A 20,073-nucleotide genomic window follows, 5' to 3' on the forward strand; every position below is an offset into this window, starting at 1 on the left:
CATAGAAAGGCTGGCTGTATTTTGTTTTGGCATCATAAACTGCCGTGGGCTCATTACATTTTAACAATTAAGATTAAAGAATTAATATTCATAGTAGAAAACCTTTGCTGAATCACTGAATTGCACTGAGTTGAACTGAGTTGCCCAAGTGAGTTGGGAGTTGATTCCCGGAAGTGGGAGTTGCGAGCAGCGAACGGAATCGATACCGGGATCCAGCACTAATTGTGACTACCATCATACTGAAAAAAAAAAGACCTAAAGGACATTAACCCTTTGTGCCCCAGTCACATAAGTCTTCAGGACAGCACCTGAGCTCCCCTACGTCCACCACTAGATTGACCACAGTGGATATGGCGGCTTCCATTCAGTTCTCATAAGGTTTAACTCTTTATCTCAGAGGGGAGTAAACCCACTATGCCTGGGCCCTTTTTTGGTACTAAATCTAAAAATGACGAAAATGTCACTAAATTGGTAATTAAATCAAAACAAGAGATTCTATTCTGATAGTTTCTCACCTAATGAATGAAATCCCGATAAAAGAGACCTGTTTTTAGCAGTTGAAGAAATGTAATATGATGTCGAAGTCGTCGCAAAGGAATGTGCCCGAGTCGCTGTCAGCGGCTTACCGGCAGTCGGTCCGATCGCGAGCCACTGGGAGCGGCTTGCCAAAGATAAAGAGTTAAGGCATTACCCATTCAAGTGACCAACGTCTATGGTGTAGCAGGTAAGTGCTTCGCAGTCGTACCCAGGAGACCTTAGTTCAATTTCTGAGTGGGGAGAAAATTTTATTGAGTATCTCGCAGTCTTTATGCTGAGATGTTGTATCCCTCTCAGCCCAGGTTGGTCGTGATAAGCAGGGTCGGAAGTCCGCCTTCTAAATTATGATCTTGATTATGTTGATGGGACAGCAAAAACACCTACATTAAAAAAATTTCATACTCAGGTGTGCACTTGGGTCTGAATGGTCAAAACATTTTTATTGGAACAATAAAACAGAATTGTGACTCACTTCGGGTACTTGTCTTTGGCGCTGTCCATATCACAGAGGGCCCGGAAGAACTCGTCAAACTTGATCCTGGAGTTGGCGTCTAGCGTGGCCCCCACAGCCCAAACGACGGAGAAGAAGAAATAAGAAACAATCATGTTCGTCCGTTCTTCATCCAGCTTCTTCTCATCCATCCCTAGAGAAGGCAAGTCTCCCGTGGGCTCCAGCTCTGCCTCTTCTCCTTCCTCCTCGATGAAATCATCATCATCATCATCGTCATCCTTGCCAAGTTTTCTAGCAAAAAAAAAAGAAGACAGTGGTTACCATGAAAAGGATACCATAAAGCTATGGGGCAACAAAGAAGAAATGCTGATCACAGAATCCTTTATGAAACCATTAGAGTCACAACTAAAGAAGGAGAAGAGAAACAGTAACAAAAAAACAAGTTCAACCACATAAAGAGGAACTTTCACAACCATACATTAATTATATACACACAAGCACAGCAGTAAAAACAAAACATGTCAGCACTTGCTGACAAACTACAACTAAGAATTAAACAAATGAGTCTAAAGCAATCGCTTAAACCTAGTAAGATTTGTGAGGCATCGTGATGAAATCAGGCGCTCATTTTTTCGTCAAAAGCAAGACAAATAAAGAGGCTATCGTATGATAAAAATAACTATATGCCCCCAAATTGGCGAGCGTCTGATGCCACCACGTGTTGACACCTATGTTATTTCTCTACTTGTTTGATCCACTTACTTGACATCCTCCATGAGACAGGAGTAAAGTTTCAGCAGACTGGCTGTGTAGTGCATGGGCTGCAGTGGTAGGATGTGTTTGCAAGACTTGGTGACAAAGTTGAGACATGGAGGCAAGATCCACTCAAACAGCAGCTGTGAACAGACAAGTTGGGATTTTCAAGGGTCAGTAAATGGGAAGGAATTTCTTTTCAGTTTCAAAAGGTTGATAGGTGAGTGCAATTAATACTTTCTCCCTCTTGTTTTCTCTGTTTCTTTTCTCCCTCCCTATCTCTCTTTTTCCTCCCTCCCTAACTCTCTCTCTCTCTCACTCTAACATCCCCTCTCTCTCTCTCTCTCTCTCACTCTAACATCCCCTCTCTCTCTCTCTCTCTCTCTCTCTCTCTGTGTCTCTCTCTCTCTCTCTCTCTCTCTCTCTCTCTCTCTCTCTCTCTCTCTCTCTCTCTCTCTCTCTCTCTCCCTCCCTCCCCCTTTCTCTCTCTTTTTCTCTCTTTCTTTCTTTCTCTCTTTCTTTCTCTTGTTCTCTCATACACAAAGCCCATTAATACTTGGATGTACAATTATTAAGTTAAAAAAGAAACATACAAATACCCTATTCTAAAGAAGCGGGGGGGGGGGGGGAATTCTTGAGATACATCACAGGGGTTCAGTTTTTCACGACTTTGGACAAACTGTTCCACTGATGATTGTGGGGATACACTCGAGGGTCTATCAGTTAGGAATATAACATATTAATACAAAATATACTTGCTAGGCACAGGAAAGTGAAACAACTCCCTGAAATAGAAAGGAGAGAGAGAGAGGGAGATAGAGGGAGAGAGGGAGAGAAAGAGAGAGAGAGAGAGAGAGAGAGAGAGAGAGAGAGAGAGAGAGAGAGAGAAAGAGAGGAGGGAGGGAGGGAGAGTCCTGAATAGAGGCAGACAGGCACACACAGACAGAAGGGCAGATAAAACAGATAGAGAGAGAGAAAGAGAGAGAGAGAGAGAGAGAGAGAGAGAGAGAGAGAGAGAGAAGAAAGAGAGAGAGAGAGAGAGAGAGAGAGAGAGAGAAAGAGAGAAAGAGAAAAAGAGAGAAAGAGGGAGAGAGAGTGAGAAAGAGAGAGAGAGGGGAGGGAGGGAGAGACAGAAATAGAGCAGAAAGACACACACAAATTGAAGGTCAAGCAAACAGATAAGGAAAGAGACAGAAAGAGTGAGAGAGAGAGAGAGAGAGAAAGAGAGAGAGAGAGACAAACAGATAAACAGACAAACAGACAGACAGACATGAAAAGTCAGAGAGAGCAAATACCTGAATCATCTCCTTTTGTTCTGGCTTGATGTTGTCTGGCAGTTCAGTGTTCATCCAGGAGGTGACCAGAGGCTCCCAGCCCAGTTGAAGAGGGTCCATGTAGATCATGCCACATCTAGGCAACATTACATATAATATATGTATATTTTGTGGCATTGTAATGAAATCAGGCACCCGACAAAATAGTTAAATCAAAGCCACCAGCATTTTTTCCACTTGTTTGGAAATTTTTATACTTATTGAATCTTTTTTCTTGGCTCAACAACCTTTAAGTCCATTTAAAACTGTGTGGCTTTTACGTAGGAATGTTTATCACACGCACAAAAAATACGTAGATATGTCGAGTGTTATTCTAATTTTTTACATGTATGCACATATGAGCACATACATATTACACATGAACATGAGTGTGCGAATGAGAATGTATGTGTGAGTGTCTGCATGTCTGTGTCTGTATTTGTGTATGTGCCTGTGTGTGTAAGACTGGGTATAAATATTATGGATATATGAGCATGTGTGTGTTTGTGTGCGCGTGTGCGTGCGTGCGTGCATGCGTGCGTGCGTACGTACGTGCATGCGAGCGTGCGTGCGCGTGTGTGTGTGTGCGTGCGTGTGAGAGTGTGTGTGTGTGTGCGTGTGTGTGTATGTGTATTTGTATATGTATGTATGTATAAATGTCTCAAAAAAACACATTATGCCCATCAGTAAGTGTACCTGCTGACAGTGGCTGGAGAGGCCTGTTCCAGGTCCTGGGGTTCAAAGATCATGTTCTGTGTGTTGCTCATCTGGATGATCTCCCCACTCATAAGGCACAGCTGGGAGGTTCAGAGAGGATAACGATAGGACATATGATTATTGAAAGTGGTCCAGAATTGAGCGGTTTAAGTATTTGTCTTTATTTGACTATATTTGTGAATCCTTTAGAGAAGCAGTACCACTTACATTGTTTCTTAGCCTGGGTAAAGAGAAGCCCATTGATAATTAAAGGGGTAATTTAGTGCTGGAAAAGAGAAAGATGAACAAAGGAATACAAAGTACATTTTGAAAGATATCAGCAGGAACTTAGAATGTATTATCACAGAATATAGAGTGTAAAAAATTTCAGCTCAAACACTATGATCTGATGAGACAAAATAGTGCCTCATCTTCTTCCTACTACTACAACTACTACCTACTTCTGGGAGATTCTGTTAACTCTGGCTTTACAATTAACAGTTTCTAACCCAGTCACACCCTCCTGCCACCCACACAATATTTCTTCTGAGTTCACTTGTGAGCCCGTTAAAAATCAACAAAGAGTTCGACATAACTGCAAATTTACAGCTAAAAAGGGACTATGTCTCACTCTTTACTTCAGGTTAGCACTTGGACAAATATTTTGAGAAGAAAACAAAGGAATAACATTGAAAGTTATGGTGCATACACAAATTCTATTGGACAAATCCCATCCTCCAACATTTTCATTCAAAGGTACACTCTTTCCTGTTTTGTCAACATTACTACTTCAAAACAGTAACAATTCATTATAACAATGTCATCAAAACAAACTAAGTAGTAATGCTCACATTAAAAATTACTACTATACTGCTATGAGCTCTCTGCTCTTCAAAATTCAACCCTTTTTATGACTAAACTTTATTCTTTGCGTCACTTGTAGCTACGGAATGTTAGTAATAAGTTCCAGTGGAAAACACAGAGGTAGGCACTAGATATCTAGTTTTGTACGCTCAAACAAATCTCCCCTAGCCCATTTCTGAGTTCCTTCTTATTCATCTTTGTCCTTAAAAGGTCAAATAAAAAACAAAGAAAAGATGGAAGGTAAACTTACCTTCTTGTTGTCATCCAACACTGTGTTCATATTCTCAATCCACACTGCATCCACAGGCCCATCAAAGATGATCCACTTTCGACTTAGTGATGGATTTGAAGCATGTTCTCTGAATGTGTTGGCAAGTACACCTACACAGAAAAGATGATGTTCTTAATCATTCATAGACAATGATATTTTTTGGTAATGTTCTGTTGGAGGTTGAAAAAGTAAAACAAAAGCAAATCTGTCCATTATTTCTTCTAATCATGTTTCAAGACCAACAATTATGAGCAAGAGGTGACAAAGTATTGCTTCAAGACTACAGAGGAGGGACAAAATGTTACTTCTAGATGGTGAGTTTGGGACAAGATTCTGCCTATAAACAGCATACAAAAACCATGGCGTACAGTACTATGTTGTCTTTATTGACAAATGGATACCCAATGGAATAGGTGAAGAAAAAAGAGATGGGAACATGAGACATGGTTAATCATGAACTTAGAGGTTCGACTGCATTTTGTTCATTTCAGTATACACAAATTTCAATAACAGTTCATTATTCTAAATCACAGCTTCCCAGCACAGAAATAAGATATAAAATTGCACCCACCATCTGTCCACTCATGTGAAACAGGGTCAAAACGTCCATACAGCTGACCCATCGTGATGGCTTTGGGATTAATAATGCTGTAAATGACCTGCAAACAAAGACAAATCATACATTTTCAGAACTCTAGACACTGAGTTTGTTGCTACTTACAGTCAAGCAGCTCGTGGGATTTTGCCCATCAGCTCAGAAGCATAATCATATAATAGCAGGAACAACAATGGTGCCAAATCAGATAAAATGTTAATGGTTGTGATAAAGTAATAGAATAGAGTCCTTTATCAACAAGAAAAAAGAAACAAATTCTGTTGCAAGATCAATGACACAAAGCAGTGGAAGTTGATGCCAACAAAAGACTCAAAGTAAAATTATTTGCAATCCACTGTTAATAAATTTAATTACTTTTTTAATCTACCCTCACCCCCACCCTTCCCCATTAAAACCCTCATAACGTACAATTCATTACCATCCTGTACTTATTCACTTATGACAAGCAAAATGATATAAACATGTACACATCGACTTCATATTTCAGCACCAGTCTACTATTACTAGCCTAAATACTAGAAATTTACCTTTGATGTTTCAGACAAATATCCTTCTTCCACCCCCACCCCCACACCCACGTACGCACACACAAACAACCATAAACAACCACAAACACACACATCCACACACACACACAGAGCGGAAATTACAATACCTAAGCATAATACGTGACAGCTAGAAACATATTACAATACTCTGTCAAGTAAGCACTGACCGGCTGTTCCTCCATGAGGCCCTGATGATGTAACATGCCCAGGCTGGCTGCTAGAGTCTTGAAGGCACTTGTCTTTCCACCCAATGGGTCTCCCACAATCATCAGTCCATGCCGCACCAGAATCATCTCATAGATCTGAAACATGCCAAAACCAAATACAGTAGAGTACACATAAACCAAACAAGGTTAATCCAAAAACAGCGGTGAACCGAAAGAAATAAAGTCCCCATTCTTTCGTCCCTCTGTTTGAGCGACATCTCTAAACTAATGAACTGAACAAATCAAACAAAATCTGGCGATCCAGAAGATTTTGGTTTAAACGGACTCCATTGTACATCGTATTGTTATGGAAATTATGAAATCGTGTGTGATGGGAGGGGCAGGGGGTTTGTTTGTTTTTGTTATTTTTGTTTTTATTTTTTTTTGGTGGGGGGGAAGGATTTAAACTCAAGTTAGACACCTTACCAAACATAAAATAATGGGAACCATTAAACTGCTCAAAAGCAAGAAGATATTTATGGGTGACAACAGATGGTTTGAAAAAAGCACTATCCATTAAAGAAGTGTGAAACAACTGTGGGCAAAAATTATCTCTTTTGAGAGTAAACAGACGTATGAATATAAGAAGTTAAGTTCACAGCTTTGCTTCTCTGGAAGAAAGATGTAAAGGGAAAGACTTTTTTGTAGGACTTATAATCGTCAAACTTCCTTAAAAGAACTATTTGGGAGAAAGTGCAAAAATTACATAAGTTTTAAAAAACCGTTTGAAAGAGGTAGAGGGATTCTGATTATAAATATATGGATCATTGCCTTAGAAAAGCAGGCATATTGTCATTTTTATCACAATGTCAAACAAAGATATTCATAATTTCATAATTTTGTTTTGCAATAGCAATGATATAAAACTATAAAATGTCAAAATGTAATGATAAATTAACATCAGGTAACTTAAGCAAAAGCTACTACAGTGCTGAGGACTACTTATCAAATGCATAAATGACAACTTTCACCTGAAATCATCTATGAATACCTGAATGATTTTGGTGATAAACCAAGGCACGGGTTGAAGATTGGATTCTGTCATCTTCTCCTTCAAAGCATTTTCCAAGCTGGCGTAGTCTGGGGTCGGCAACGTAACACCAGGGAAAAGATCAGAGGTGATGCCCTTGAAGAGCTCAATATCGTCGGACAAGAACTGTGGAAACATAAAAAAAGCAATTGATTTCAGTATCCATTAGTCCACTTATTTTGTCCTTTGCCCTTCCTCCTTCTGAAGCTTCATAACATTAACACAGTCCATTTTCACTCTGTATTGGTCAGCACCAACCCAACACAAAAATGAGAAGCACAGAAGTGATATAAACATTTCTCGGATTAAAAACAAAACCACATATAAGTATTTAAAAATTTGATGCATGAGGTTAATCACACAATTGGCCATCTATATCCATAAAAGATCAGCTCCAAGGCCCCTATCACTATGAATACCAGTTCTGACCATTAAGGTGCTTTGGTACCTTTTCTAAGTAAAACAATTTTCTTTCAATAAATAAATCATAAGAGAAAAAAAACAATATAATTAAACAATGAATCAAACACATAACACTGTTTCACCTTTGGCAAGTTGACGTCGTTGATGGAGCGCAGCACCAAAACGTCTTCCTCAAAGTCTGGGTACTTGAGTTTGAGGTTGCCTGCTGCAGTCAGCACAGATTTGACAGCTCGCATACCGTAGTCATAGTGATGTTGAGATGAAAGCTGGACATAGAGCAAAAGTGCACATAAGAGACAATGGTCATAAAACCTGTCAAAAAAGGTTTTACACAGTAACAACTGAATAAGGAACTGTTGAAGGTTCAGCAAAGTTTAACTTCAGTTCATATTGTGATTGTGTTTTCTGGTCAATTATTCTTTTTTATTCAGAACAAAAATAACACCACTCAAAATGTCGATCGATATAGAAACTTGACTTTCTTCAATCATGCTGGAGTGCTCTCTAGTTTGAGTAGTCGTTTCTCAGTCATAGCCTACAGGTCCCAAAAGAAGTAGTTGAGACACAATACAAGTTGACCCAAACAAAGACAACATGTGCTGAGATGGACATTATCATACAGATTGTCACTTTGTGATAAGCCTACTGTGTGTTTGAATAAAACCAAGAACTTTTCTTTTCATAATAATAAAAATAAATCAGCTAGTAGCTTGTTATTCCTGTGTGCATGATGCAGGAGGTACAAACGGCAAGAAAAAGCCATACTTTTCACATCTTAGAAAACTAAAATTTTACAAAAATCCAAAAAAGTAAGCAAAACCAAGTACTGGTATAGTGCAAAGCTACACAAATGTAGTGTCTCTAAATACCAGATCTTTTCTTAGGCTACACTATGTTTGCTTTGAACTCAAGTTGATATATATCTATAGCTTCTCTTTATGACTGTATACATAGTGAATGAAAAATAACATCTCTACAGCAAGACTCCAGTGTATGTGTTGATAATTTTGTGAACATCATCCTGAAGCTGACAAATGCATACACTTTGAGAATATAGGGGAACCTCTGTTCGCTTCTTTCTGCATCCAGATTTTGCAGGTGAATGGTCTTTTGCTGTACCATTTATGCAGGCATAAGAGGCATCAAAAGCTAAATTCCGAAAAAGTGTTAACTCTGTCATATCTCAACTTATTTATCCCAACTGGATCACTGCAAGTAACTGAAAGACCTGATTGAGTGATTTTTTCCAAAGTCACTGACCATCTTCAACTTACTTTCATCATGGTGCAGCCAATATAGCCTAACTGATTTTTTTGCACTTTTGAGATAATCAAGAAAACCTGATTTTTTGTTTCAAACCCCACTTTTGTTATTAAATATGAAAATGTCTAAATTCATGATAACGGCATAGCACTATCGAAAAATTTTAATTTCAAATAAAATGATGCGCCATGAAGAGAGGAACTAGTTTGACTTACGCTATAATGGCAGCAACATGACATTATGGAACAGCCGAGAAAACATTGACCCCCACCCCACCCCAACAAACCTGCTCAGAGCACAGCTTGTAGGTGGCCACAATCTTAGTGGCCAGACTCCGAGAGTTGACAAAGCCATTAGAGTACAGAGAGATCTCAGCAATCATAGCATAGTCCGGAACCATCATGGCCACTGTACGGAACAACACCTGGTGATACAAAAAACATCCATGACATAAGATAAGATAATATAAGATAAGATAAGGTAGGATAATACTTTATTGTCCCAAAGGGAAATTAAGAAGCATAAAAATCTATGAGAGAAGCAATATATGTGAATGTTTTAAGTTTTCATAAGACTTTTACAGCACATGCAACACAAAGAGGTCCCACAAGTGCCGATGATTAGAGGAGTTACAAGAGAGTAACAAACACAAAAAAGGACAGATAAGGACGACAGACGTTTGATGGGAAAGAAGGAGCAAACCAAACCAGAGCATCTCCCAACCACCCTCATCTGTGAATGTGTATTCATTTCCATACAGATGAACCTTTCACCCAGTAAAACCGTTGAACCCCGACCTCTAGAATCTATTTGAATCACTCTGCAGAGGATGGCTTGAACATCAATATTTTAGGTCCATATAATACCACTAATATAATACATTAGGTGCCATACAATACCTTGAAGTTAGCAAAGATAAGAGAGTACTCTGCAGTGTGTTATGTTTCTTCTTCACCTTTCAAGTGTTGCTTTGATCAGAATCTCTTCCCTTGCAACATATGAAAAGTATCATGCTAATCTTGTTCACTACATAACTTCATTCCCATTTTGATGTGATTTTTTTTTACACCTCTGACACAACATAACTGAAGTGCTTCTAATGCTAAATGCTTCGTAGTTTGACAATGGTAGGTGTATCTAATAATCGATGAATCGTAGTGAAGGAGTTAATATTAACTGCAACTCAACCTAGCCTTTTGGCTAAATCAAAGCCTAGCATCTGTTCCCAACTTTTTGGCCTTGTGCTTGAGTACAAAGCGGGACAGATATTATAGAAGCTGATGAGGCTTTCATTTATAGCCTCAATTATCTCTAGTGGATAGATCTGTCCTCTTTAAAAAAAAGCAACCCAAAAAACTGTAACTTAACTCCATAAACTCACCTTGAGGTTATCAGGCAGCTCTGCACGTCCAGCGTAGCCAGGGTTCATAGTGATGAACATGGTACAGGTTGGGTCTAGCGAGATCTCTGTGCCCTCAAACACAAACGTGACGGCCTTGTCGATGATAGCTCTCTGGATAGTCTGTACTTGCTGGGCGATCACAGACAGCACCTGGAGGAAGAGCATAGGAACAAATGAAATACAGATGAAACTGTCCAAGACAGCCATCCATTGCTGAGGAGAGAAGTGATAAGGTTGTCTTTGTCTTAGACAAGCGGACATCCTGGACAGTTTAATTTTAATATAGGGGAATCTTGAATTCATCCTCAGGTAAAAAAAAAAGGTCACCAGTTGGAGAGTTGAAAGATGATTTACACACTCCAAATAAGACTTAAACAAATTTAATGTCTGAAGAGTAAAAAACCTAAGAAAATGGCAAATAGTTTCCTGAGATATGTTGGGCATTACAGTCTTGTAGGAAAAATGACCAAGAAATGCAAAGTGAATTGTATTACACGATGAAGACCTTAAGCTGACTTCCCGTCGCCTGGCCTAGGGAATACACTAAATGCTGAAGACTCTATAAGAAAGAAAGAACACAACAAGTGGATAAGTAGAGTATTAATTTTTAAATGAAACAGACTGGCCACTTTTTAATCAACAGCTCAGAGAAGATACAAACTATGATGCCAGCCATTTAACTTTAAAAATTTAGCCAAAAAATTCCAAATAAGATTTCAAATTTGAGTCAGTATTCACATCTCAAAAGCTACTTATTCACACATTGTCAAAAGTTAAAATAAATACATGAAATCTGCACCTTGCATAAGCTTACCTCCAACTCAATTCTGTTGAACTCGTCAAAACAGGCCCATGCTCCTGACTGGGCCAAACCCTTGAAGAATTTGCCCATAGCTTTGTAGTCAAGGCCATCAGAGCAATTGAAGACAACACACTGGAGAGAAAATTAATTACTATATTTGTCTCTGATACTACAAAAGTTTCTATTCATACATAAGCGTATACTTTGAAACTGTACAGCGAGTCAACATTTGTATCAGTAACACACGAAAGAGCATATTATAATATACCCAATGTGTGCAAAGACCAAACAGTATCACCAACTTACAATTTATATAGCTATTAAAACTCTGCGTGTGAGTGCATCGTGTTGTGTAGATTAAAATAATAAGCACTACTTTTGGAAACTTTACTTTTGCCCCCCTCCCAAAAAAGTACAAAATTCACTTTTAATAATAGATCAGTTTGACAGAGTAAGAAGTGTAAAGAATAAGGCTGTATCAAGCAATTCAATTAACAACTCTTTTCAGACCTTTTTGAAAAAAAGAACGGATCATTTAGAAATTTCTAAAGAAGGGAACTAATCAAGAAGTATTTCCCAGGAATATTGTTATTGATTCATTTTGTTTTTGTGTTCAAATATCTCCCGCCCATTGTTCTCTCAGAACAACATTGAAATCTAACATAAAAATAATCACCCCGCTCTTGCAAACCCACCTGTTTTGCCACAGCTTTGGCCAGATCCTTGGAGGTCTCAGTTTTTCCTGTCCCAGCCGGCCCCTCAGGGGCTCCACCAAGGTTGAGCAACAGGGCACCCATCAGAGTTCTGGAGAAGGATAATAATATGTTCTTATAAATAATAAAACAAATAAATAAATTACATTTTTATTGATTCCAGAGGGGCAATTTGGTTTGAATCCATCCATCCATCCATTCATCCATCCACCCACCTATCCATCCATCCATCCTTCCATCACTATAAATACATACATACATAAATACATATATACACATACATACATGAATACACAATATTACACTAATACAGAACAATTTCACAACCATGCCATTGCTGGTCACCACTGTGCAGTGTCTTGTTTGTTGGGCTAGGGGTGTCATGTCTTGCTCAAGGAAACACCCCAGTGTCCAACCATCTGATCCCCGTGTTCTCCTATGTTCATAGTGTGATGTGCATATCGTTATCAATTGTGTTGTCATACCATGAATGGCTGCTTACATGTGCATTATTCCTTCAATGTTGCACAAATTTGAGACTTTATATTTCATCAAACCGTAACCAATCCAGCATTAGAGAAGCCCATCACTCAAAGGAACATTTGTTGATAGCACAGTTCTCTATTTATATATATTTTTAACCAGGCTGCAGGGTTTCAGGGCTGCCTCTTCCAATCTACTTCTTAATGTTTTCCTTGATAGTGTATATCAAGTAATCTTCCCATGACAATGTTTCGGCTATTTCCCTAGGAAACCTTACTTGCATCTTCAAACATGCTAATTAAAATTAAAAAAGATATACGGACAAAATTGTCTAAGACAGTCACCCATTGTCATGGAGAAAAGTGGCTGTCTTAGACATGTGGAATTTTTCGACAGTGTCATTATAATATTTTTAAAATGCGAGGGGGGAAGTGGGAAGTGGTTATTTGCAAATATTGTCTTTGGCAGATGCCCATTAGAGCAGGTTTGACTATTAAAATTATGAACAAGTTTAACTAAACAACTATTCTGCCCAAGCTGACAAAACGCTTTTTTTCATTTTGGTGCCTAATGTTTTTATTTGCTAAATTGAAAGATTGATCAGTTACCCTACTTGTGTGAAAAAATCAAATTGAAATTGTGACTAGTTTTTGACAAAATTAGAATTCAAATTTTGCAAAAACTCATTTTTAATTGATTACGCTGACAAAAAACCTCCTTTTTTTTAAACTGCGTGGAAGAAAAAAGGCGTTTTGTCAGCTTACGGCAGTATTGCCTTTTAATAAATATTTATTTAGCAAGTAGGCCAATAACTTAGATATGCAACACCTCACCTGTAACACCTGTCTGTGAGTGGTGTAATCACCAGCCTCCCGGAGTTGCCAAGGTACTCATAGGCATAGGCCACCTGCGTTGTGATCATGCGCACATTGCACGCAGCATCTTCGTAGTAGTAACGCAGCTGGGAGATCCAGGAGAAGTCGTGGGGACTGGAGGTGCCAATCTGGTAGAGGTTGTTGATGACATCACGCGCTGGACACAAACAAAAACATTCAGACTGTACTAAATATGACCTGAGGACATTGGTGGTGGTGTTGTTGATGATGATGATGATGGTTAAGGTGGTGATGATGATGATGATGATGATGATGATGATGATGATGATGATGATGATGATGATGATGATGATGATGATGATGATAATGTCAAAATGGTGGACATATTTCATAATGTTAAAAAATTCAGAACTACGTAAGTCTCCAACAACTTCTTGTCTTTCTTGTCATACTTAAAACAATGATTATCATCATCATCATCATCACCATCATCATTGATCAAAGGACAAATATCAACCAAGACAATGCAAACACTGACAATGACAAAGGAAAGGTTCTCACCATGGACATCAATGACAATGAGAGCACCCAGCGTTATTCTTGCCATCTTTGTCAGTTTTCCTCTCACCATGGCAACGATTTCTTCAACTTGTTTGTTGCTACGTGCCAGGTAAGCATTCAGTCCACCAAATCTGATGGCCTGGATCAAATGAAACAAGCAATCAGTGAAAATGAGACAAAGTTGAAAATATGGCAGTTGGATTCTTTCATCACTCATGCATTTCAAGTTGATAAATAAAAAAAACACTACCATATCAAAACAACACATCCATGTGACCTGTATTTTTATTTTGGTTATGCCCAAAATAGCTGATATGGGTTAATCCTAAATCTGGCCAAGTCTGGCATGAAAATGACTATCTGTGGATATTTTTCTGTATTGAATATTTAAGGTAGTAAGCCCAAAATTATTTAATTCTTTTGTTTTTAACTCTTTTGTTTTGATAAATATTAAATTATTACAGAGGCACAGTCCAAATTTTTGCATCTCTCTCCGATCGCAGTTTTTATTCAATTCCAACATCGATACCCCTCCTCTTTTTTTTTTCCAACCATTCTTCATCAGATAGTCACAACATGGTCTCGGAACAACTTTATCTGCTTCTAGTAAAAGCTGTCATTTGTTAATCATATAAATGCAAGTGTCTATGCCAACTTGAATTTAATGTTTTATGCATGAACAAATTTGGAAGGTTAATAGAATTCCAAAAATATGAAGTCTTGCATATTATTATATTATTGTTGTATTATATTTGTGAAGCATGCTGACAAAATGAGTTGCTTCTCAGATTTTAGACCTATGGAAAAAGATGCCTAAAATTTATAGATGGAATTTGAACAATTTATAAGTATAAAATATAAAGACATGTTAGACTTCAAGAAAATGGCATCAGTTGAAAGTCTACAAATTTGACCCTTGTGTTGATTTTCAGCCGACATCTCCATTCACGGATTGCGAGAAGCAACTCATTTTGTCAGCCCACCTTACACGACATGACTTTCAGAACTCTTAACAATCTTATTAAAGCAGCATCTTAATGGCAAATCTTTTCTCTCTCACCTGAGTGACCTCAGCTGTCCAATGAATCTGACTGGCTGCCAACACAATCTGACCAGGCCATTGCAGTACCCACTCATTCCGTTTGGTGGTTGGGTACGCATTCACTGCTTTGCCCATCACCTCTCTCAAACTGAGCTTCATCACCTCTTCCACCTGAAAAAAGAACACACAAAAATTGCCACTTTTTAAAACAATAAGAATTGTCTAAAACTGCCACTTGATGTTGAGGAGAAAAGTGGTTGTTTATACAGTTAGACGTCTTACACAGTGTCATTATAATACAAAAGATATTCAAGGGTGAATATGGGAAGTGGTCATGTACAGATGATTATCTTATAAAAGTGGCTGTTAGAACAGGTTCGACTATATTATTAATTTTTTCTCAGAACTTTTACAACCTTGAACTTAAGGAGGTATATAACCATGTAATTGAACAAGAACCTCATTTCAGTCCCACTATTGTCTTTGAAAAGACCTATTCCATATCTACATGTAGAAGGTTGTTTAATTTTGACAAAAGCAAAAACTACCAAATATCTATCCGACAAAAATAAAATAAAAGCAAATTGATTTTTCTTTTTACTGATCATTTTCTCCACTTCCATTACCACCCTGAGCACTCACCTGTTGCAACCATCTTTCCACAAGTCCTTGAGCATCAGCTGGGATAATCATGCGAGCAAACTCCACACGTTCTTTTTCAGCCGACTCCATGGCGGTGATGACCTTATCAGGGGTGAAGGTCAAGCAAGCAATACCCTCAAAACACTTCTTGAGATGCGGTTGCACACGCAGTGGGTCTTTTGTCTCAGCCAGGATCTCCAGCAACTCATCATTGGACAAGAAGAAGAACCTGGAAAAAATTATAGGGATTAACAAAAAATCTACAATTATAAAAGTTTGATCCTTTTTCATTGAGGCTAATTTTTGTTTATGTTCTAGTAAGTGTTTTACAGCATCTGCAACACAATAAGGTCATATAAGTGCTTAAGATTAGAGGTGTTACAAGAGAGTAACAAACACAAATAAGAAAGAGGTAAGATAGGGATGATAGATGTACAATAGGAAAGATTGAAGGAGCAAACCACAACAGGGCGCTCACCAAACACTCACCTGGGGCTATTACTAATATTGCCTTGATTTTAATAACTCTCCCTTTTTTTGAAAAAAATTATTTATACCCTTAAAAAAAGCTATCTGTATACACACATGAGTCATGTCATTACCTTGGGAAGAAAAGTCGTTTCTTTTCCAGGTAATCATTCAGACCTTTCTGAATGTCGTCCAACATTGACTGAAAGATAAATAAAGTTAAAAAATCAGTGAGTGTAGTAATATTGAAGATAAGCCAAATGAAAATGTTCAAACATTTAAGAACAAAAAGGACTTCATTAACCAAAATCTTTCAAATATCTAATTCAGATGTATTTTTTAAAATATACATGAAAACACATGAACATATGGACCTGAATATGATCATGACTTTTGTTCTTTTGTTATCGAGTATGATGATTAAAACATTTTCTCATATAGTGATCTTTATCATTTTTATTTCAAATAAATCTATTATTGCAGTATTTCCCAATAATATTGCAAAAGCTGATGAAAAATAGAATATACTAATTCATTCATTTATGAATTCATTCAAAACTTCCTGCACTGCAACCCAAGTCCTTATCCCATCTCTCCTTGCGATCTCATATAAGATTGCTGCTTTTGTTTGAATGTTATATCACTGAATCAGCATCTTTTACCATGGCATTTTCAAGAGTTTGACTAGCTTGAGATTGACTCCCTACTTGATACAGAAATCATTTCCAAGGTGTAGTAAGTGACACACTGTCACCAGCAAGGAAAGAGAATGGAACTGACAGCAAAATTGATCACATTCAGACCATAATTTTCTTTTCCAGATCAGTCTCTCTTTCTCTCTCCCTCCCTCCCTCCCTCCCTCCCTCCCTCCCTCCCTCTCTCTCTCTCTCTCTCTCTCTCTCTCTCTCTCTCTCTCTCTCTCTCTCTCTCTCTCTCTCTCTCTCTCTCTCTCTCTCTCTCTCTCTCCCATGTCACTTTTTCTAGATCTCTCATCTTAAAGCGCTTGAATCATTGCTAAAATTATGTGACTATACGATATTAAATGTAGATGACTCTCTGCAGAATCACGGATCTGCCTGTATTGAAATCTTGAACCAAAGACCACTCCATGATACGGTACCTCAGAGTGCTGCAGTTTTTCCAGCATGTTGTCCTGAGAGACCACCACGAGGGCCCTGGTGTTGTCCACGGCCTGGAGCATCATTTGACGCCTGGGGGGAGACAAACAGGATGTTCAGGAAAAAAAATGAACATGTTTTATGAGAAGTCACACTTTTGAATGCACTACGGCGTATGTCCTCACTGTCGCAAGCCATCCGTTTTAAGTCCAAATTTTGAAAATTTTCGATTTTTACACCCTCTCAAAGCTCTACCAAAGATGCACCTTTCAGCATCACCAAAAAACAGTGTAAGGCTTACAATTTTTACTTACACAAACATGAGAGCAAAATAGAAAAATATCTGTGTCCTCTTAACAGCCATAGAAAAGTGATCCCTATTCAGATTTATATCTGTGTCCTCTAAACAGCAATAGATAAGTGATCCCTCCTCAGATTTATATCTGTGTCCAGTAAACAGCAAAAGATAAGTGATCTCTACTCAGATTTATATGTGTCCTCTAAACAGCAATAGATAAGTGATCCCTACTCAGATTTATATCTGTGCCCTCTAAACAGCAACAGATAAGTGATCCCTACTCACCAGTGGTCATCCACTTCTTCAAACATTTTTCCTTCAACAGGAATTTGGTTGCGAATATCTTGAGAGCCGAAGATTGGCTCTAGGTACAGCCACGCAGACTGGACCCGTAGCCAGGAATCGAGGATGGCTTTCATGCGATGCTGCAAGATAAATACACAGTGAGACATAAAAACACTGTAGCTCAAGTGCAAATACAGTCCTACTTCTATCTTTTTTTACAGTACAAAGCTCAGAGTCATACAGTACAACTACAAGATAACTAAAAGAAAAAAAAAATAGCGTGTTTCTAGAGCTAATTCTACTATTATCGTTTTTGAAATGTTGAAAAGCATAACTCAAAATAAACATTTTTAACAAATATTAATCAATAAAAGTTTTTATGACAAATACTTTAAAGCAACATACACATTTGACACTGTACCATAATTAGTCTTTCATTTATAATTTATTTTTTGTTTGTTCAAAGACACAAAATGGAACTCTAAGAACTCCATCTACACATATAAATAATAAGTGACAACAACTGGACAAAGAAAGTTAAAGTTCTCACCAGCAGAGTATCCCATTTGTTGACTTCTTCCTCAAAAGGACCAATGAAGGGTGAGCCTTTCATAGTCATAGTCTTCACAATGTGGTCTTCCAACAGAACCTACATTTAAAACATGGGACCAACAGCAGATTAAACTCTGCAAACAAATTACATAAAAATCTGAAACAAACCAATATGACATATTATCAATAAACATATTCATCAAATGGCATTCTTAAATATACATTCTGCAAATATTAAGCATGCTACATCAAAACATTCAATAGCCTAACTAACACCCGTGCACATGCATTCCTAGACAGATGCGACACCAAGCTATCTGTTCGATATAGATGTGGTCTGGCGGTTTAGCTAACTTGCATTTCAGCCTTTTGAGAGTAATTTAATATAAGACTTCATTGGATCCTGCTTCTCTGAGATATCAAGTAAAGTCAGCACAGCGTAAAATCTTTGATGACAGACACGGTATGGAGGCTACCCTGACAAAGTCGATTCATTCCAGGAAAATGCTATAATTTCTCATACAAATAAAAACTAAGATATGTTTTGCAAAGCCATTACCATAAAACATGACTACAGCAAAGCAATAGGTCTTACCAATAACGTCTGCAGCTTGTTTAAAATAAATCACGTTTCACACAAGAATTATATAGTTTGAAAAAATATGATGGAGGAATGGAGGGAGGGGGTGGATATATAGACACAAGTATGCACAGTGGAGGGGGGGGGGGGAGCCCAACTGAAGCCTCAAGAATCACCAAATCAAATTGACAAATAAACTGTAAGTTGAAAACAAAATGAGGTGGGTTATTAATTTAAAAACCTAATAAACAGTTTATTCAAAAATGAAGTCTGCAGGCAAAAGAATTAAGCAGAGAGAACTAGAGCAAGTACTGAGGAGGGGCAAAGGAAGAGGGAAGAAGCAGGAACAAACACTGATGCAGAAGGGAGGGGAAGATGTACACATGGTCACAAAGAGGGAAGGGCCACTAAATACCTGGATGTCATCAAAAGAGGACAAGATGGAAATGCCCGAGTCCTTGTAAGGCACAAACTGAAACTGCATGCTCTCCCAATCTGCCTTCATTTTCGTCAAAGCCTGAGACAAAAAAAAAATTATGTAATTAATTTGAAACATACTGTGTCTTTCTGCACAGGTCTCTGACAGATCAATAACAAAACCTGTCTAAAAAAAAAAGAATGTGATCAGTTTGAAACATGCCATGTCTTTCTGGACAAGTCTCAGATGACTCAATGACAAAACTTGTCATTTTGAAACAAAACATAAGAATCACCTCAGACAAAATTAACAAGGCTGCATTTCTGCTGTCACGCACATACTTATAAAAACTGTGGGAATTTTTTGGAAGCATATTGACTGCTAAATGTAAGACTCCATCATTCACAGTGGCAGTGGGTATTGAAGGTCTCACGGGCTTGAGTCCCCCCCCCCCTCCCCCCATCCCCAACTCTGTCCCAAAGTTAATGAAAGTTTCTTGAATAACTAAATAAGCTGTTGAAATTGTTATGGTCGCAGGCAATGAATGCATAGTGGTCAACTTGGCAGGTTGTTTGTTTGTCCAATCATTGTTGTCTCCACTTATAACTATAGTAACCTTACAGCCAATCTTTACGGCTCAGCAAAGGTTGAGTCCGTTCCCACAACCCTTCCTCGATGTAACTCTTCTTGTAGAAAGGTAGAAGAAGATCAGGATAAAATACAATTTTTTGAGTGCATCCAGCCAGAAAAATCACTGATACCTGTTTCAGATTTGGCACTTGAAAAAGATGAAAAAGGAAATATCCAGACAGAATCCATCCCTGTAATTTTCTCTTTTTCAGTATTATAATATCAAAGCAGTTCTATCCCTATGCCACATCAGACTATGTCTCCCCCTCCCC

At 38.1% G+C, this 20,073-nt stretch overlaps 1 protein-coding gene across 1 annotated transcript in view; it reads right to left on the reverse strand.

Annotated features, from left to right (window-relative positions):
* LOC101848837 (dynein heavy chain 3, axonemal) overlaps positions 1 to 20,073 on the reverse strand; it is a gene marked incomplete at its 5' end in the record, with an annotated part of 135,539 nt that overhangs the window by 76,935 nt on the left and 38,531 nt on the right. The window contains 22 exon segments of the mRNA XM_035971600.1: positions 1,010 to 1,279; positions 1,751 to 1,884; positions 3,037 to 3,151; positions 3,751 to 3,851; positions 4,865 to 4,995; positions 5,457 to 5,544; positions 6,217 to 6,351; positions 7,247 to 7,411; positions 7,831 to 7,974; positions 9,258 to 9,395; positions 10,353 to 10,523; positions 11,188 to 11,307; positions 11,871 to 11,979; positions 13,205 to 13,403; positions 13,769 to 13,907; positions 14,829 to 14,981; positions 15,453 to 15,681; positions 16,055 to 16,122; positions 17,041 to 17,131; positions 17,622 to 17,761; positions 18,172 to 18,270; positions 19,169 to 19,270. Coding sequence (XP_035827493.1) covers positions 1,010 to 1,279; positions 1,751 to 1,884; positions 3,037 to 3,151; positions 3,751 to 3,851; positions 4,865 to 4,995; positions 5,457 to 5,544; positions 6,217 to 6,351; positions 7,247 to 7,411; positions 7,831 to 7,974; positions 9,258 to 9,395; positions 10,353 to 10,523; positions 11,188 to 11,307; positions 11,871 to 11,979; positions 13,205 to 13,403; positions 13,769 to 13,907; positions 14,829 to 14,981; positions 15,453 to 15,681; positions 16,055 to 16,122; positions 17,041 to 17,131; positions 17,622 to 17,761; positions 18,172 to 18,270; positions 19,169 to 19,270 — 3,041 coding nt within the window.

The sequence above is a fragment of the Aplysia californica genome, unplaced genomic scaffold, assembly GCF_000002075.1.
Source record: "Aplysia californica isolate F4 #8 unplaced genomic scaffold, AplCal3.0 scaffold00469, whole genome shotgun sequence".
Classification (NCBI taxonomy): domain Eukaryota; kingdom Metazoa; phylum Mollusca; class Gastropoda; order Aplysiida; family Aplysiidae; genus Aplysia; species Aplysia californica.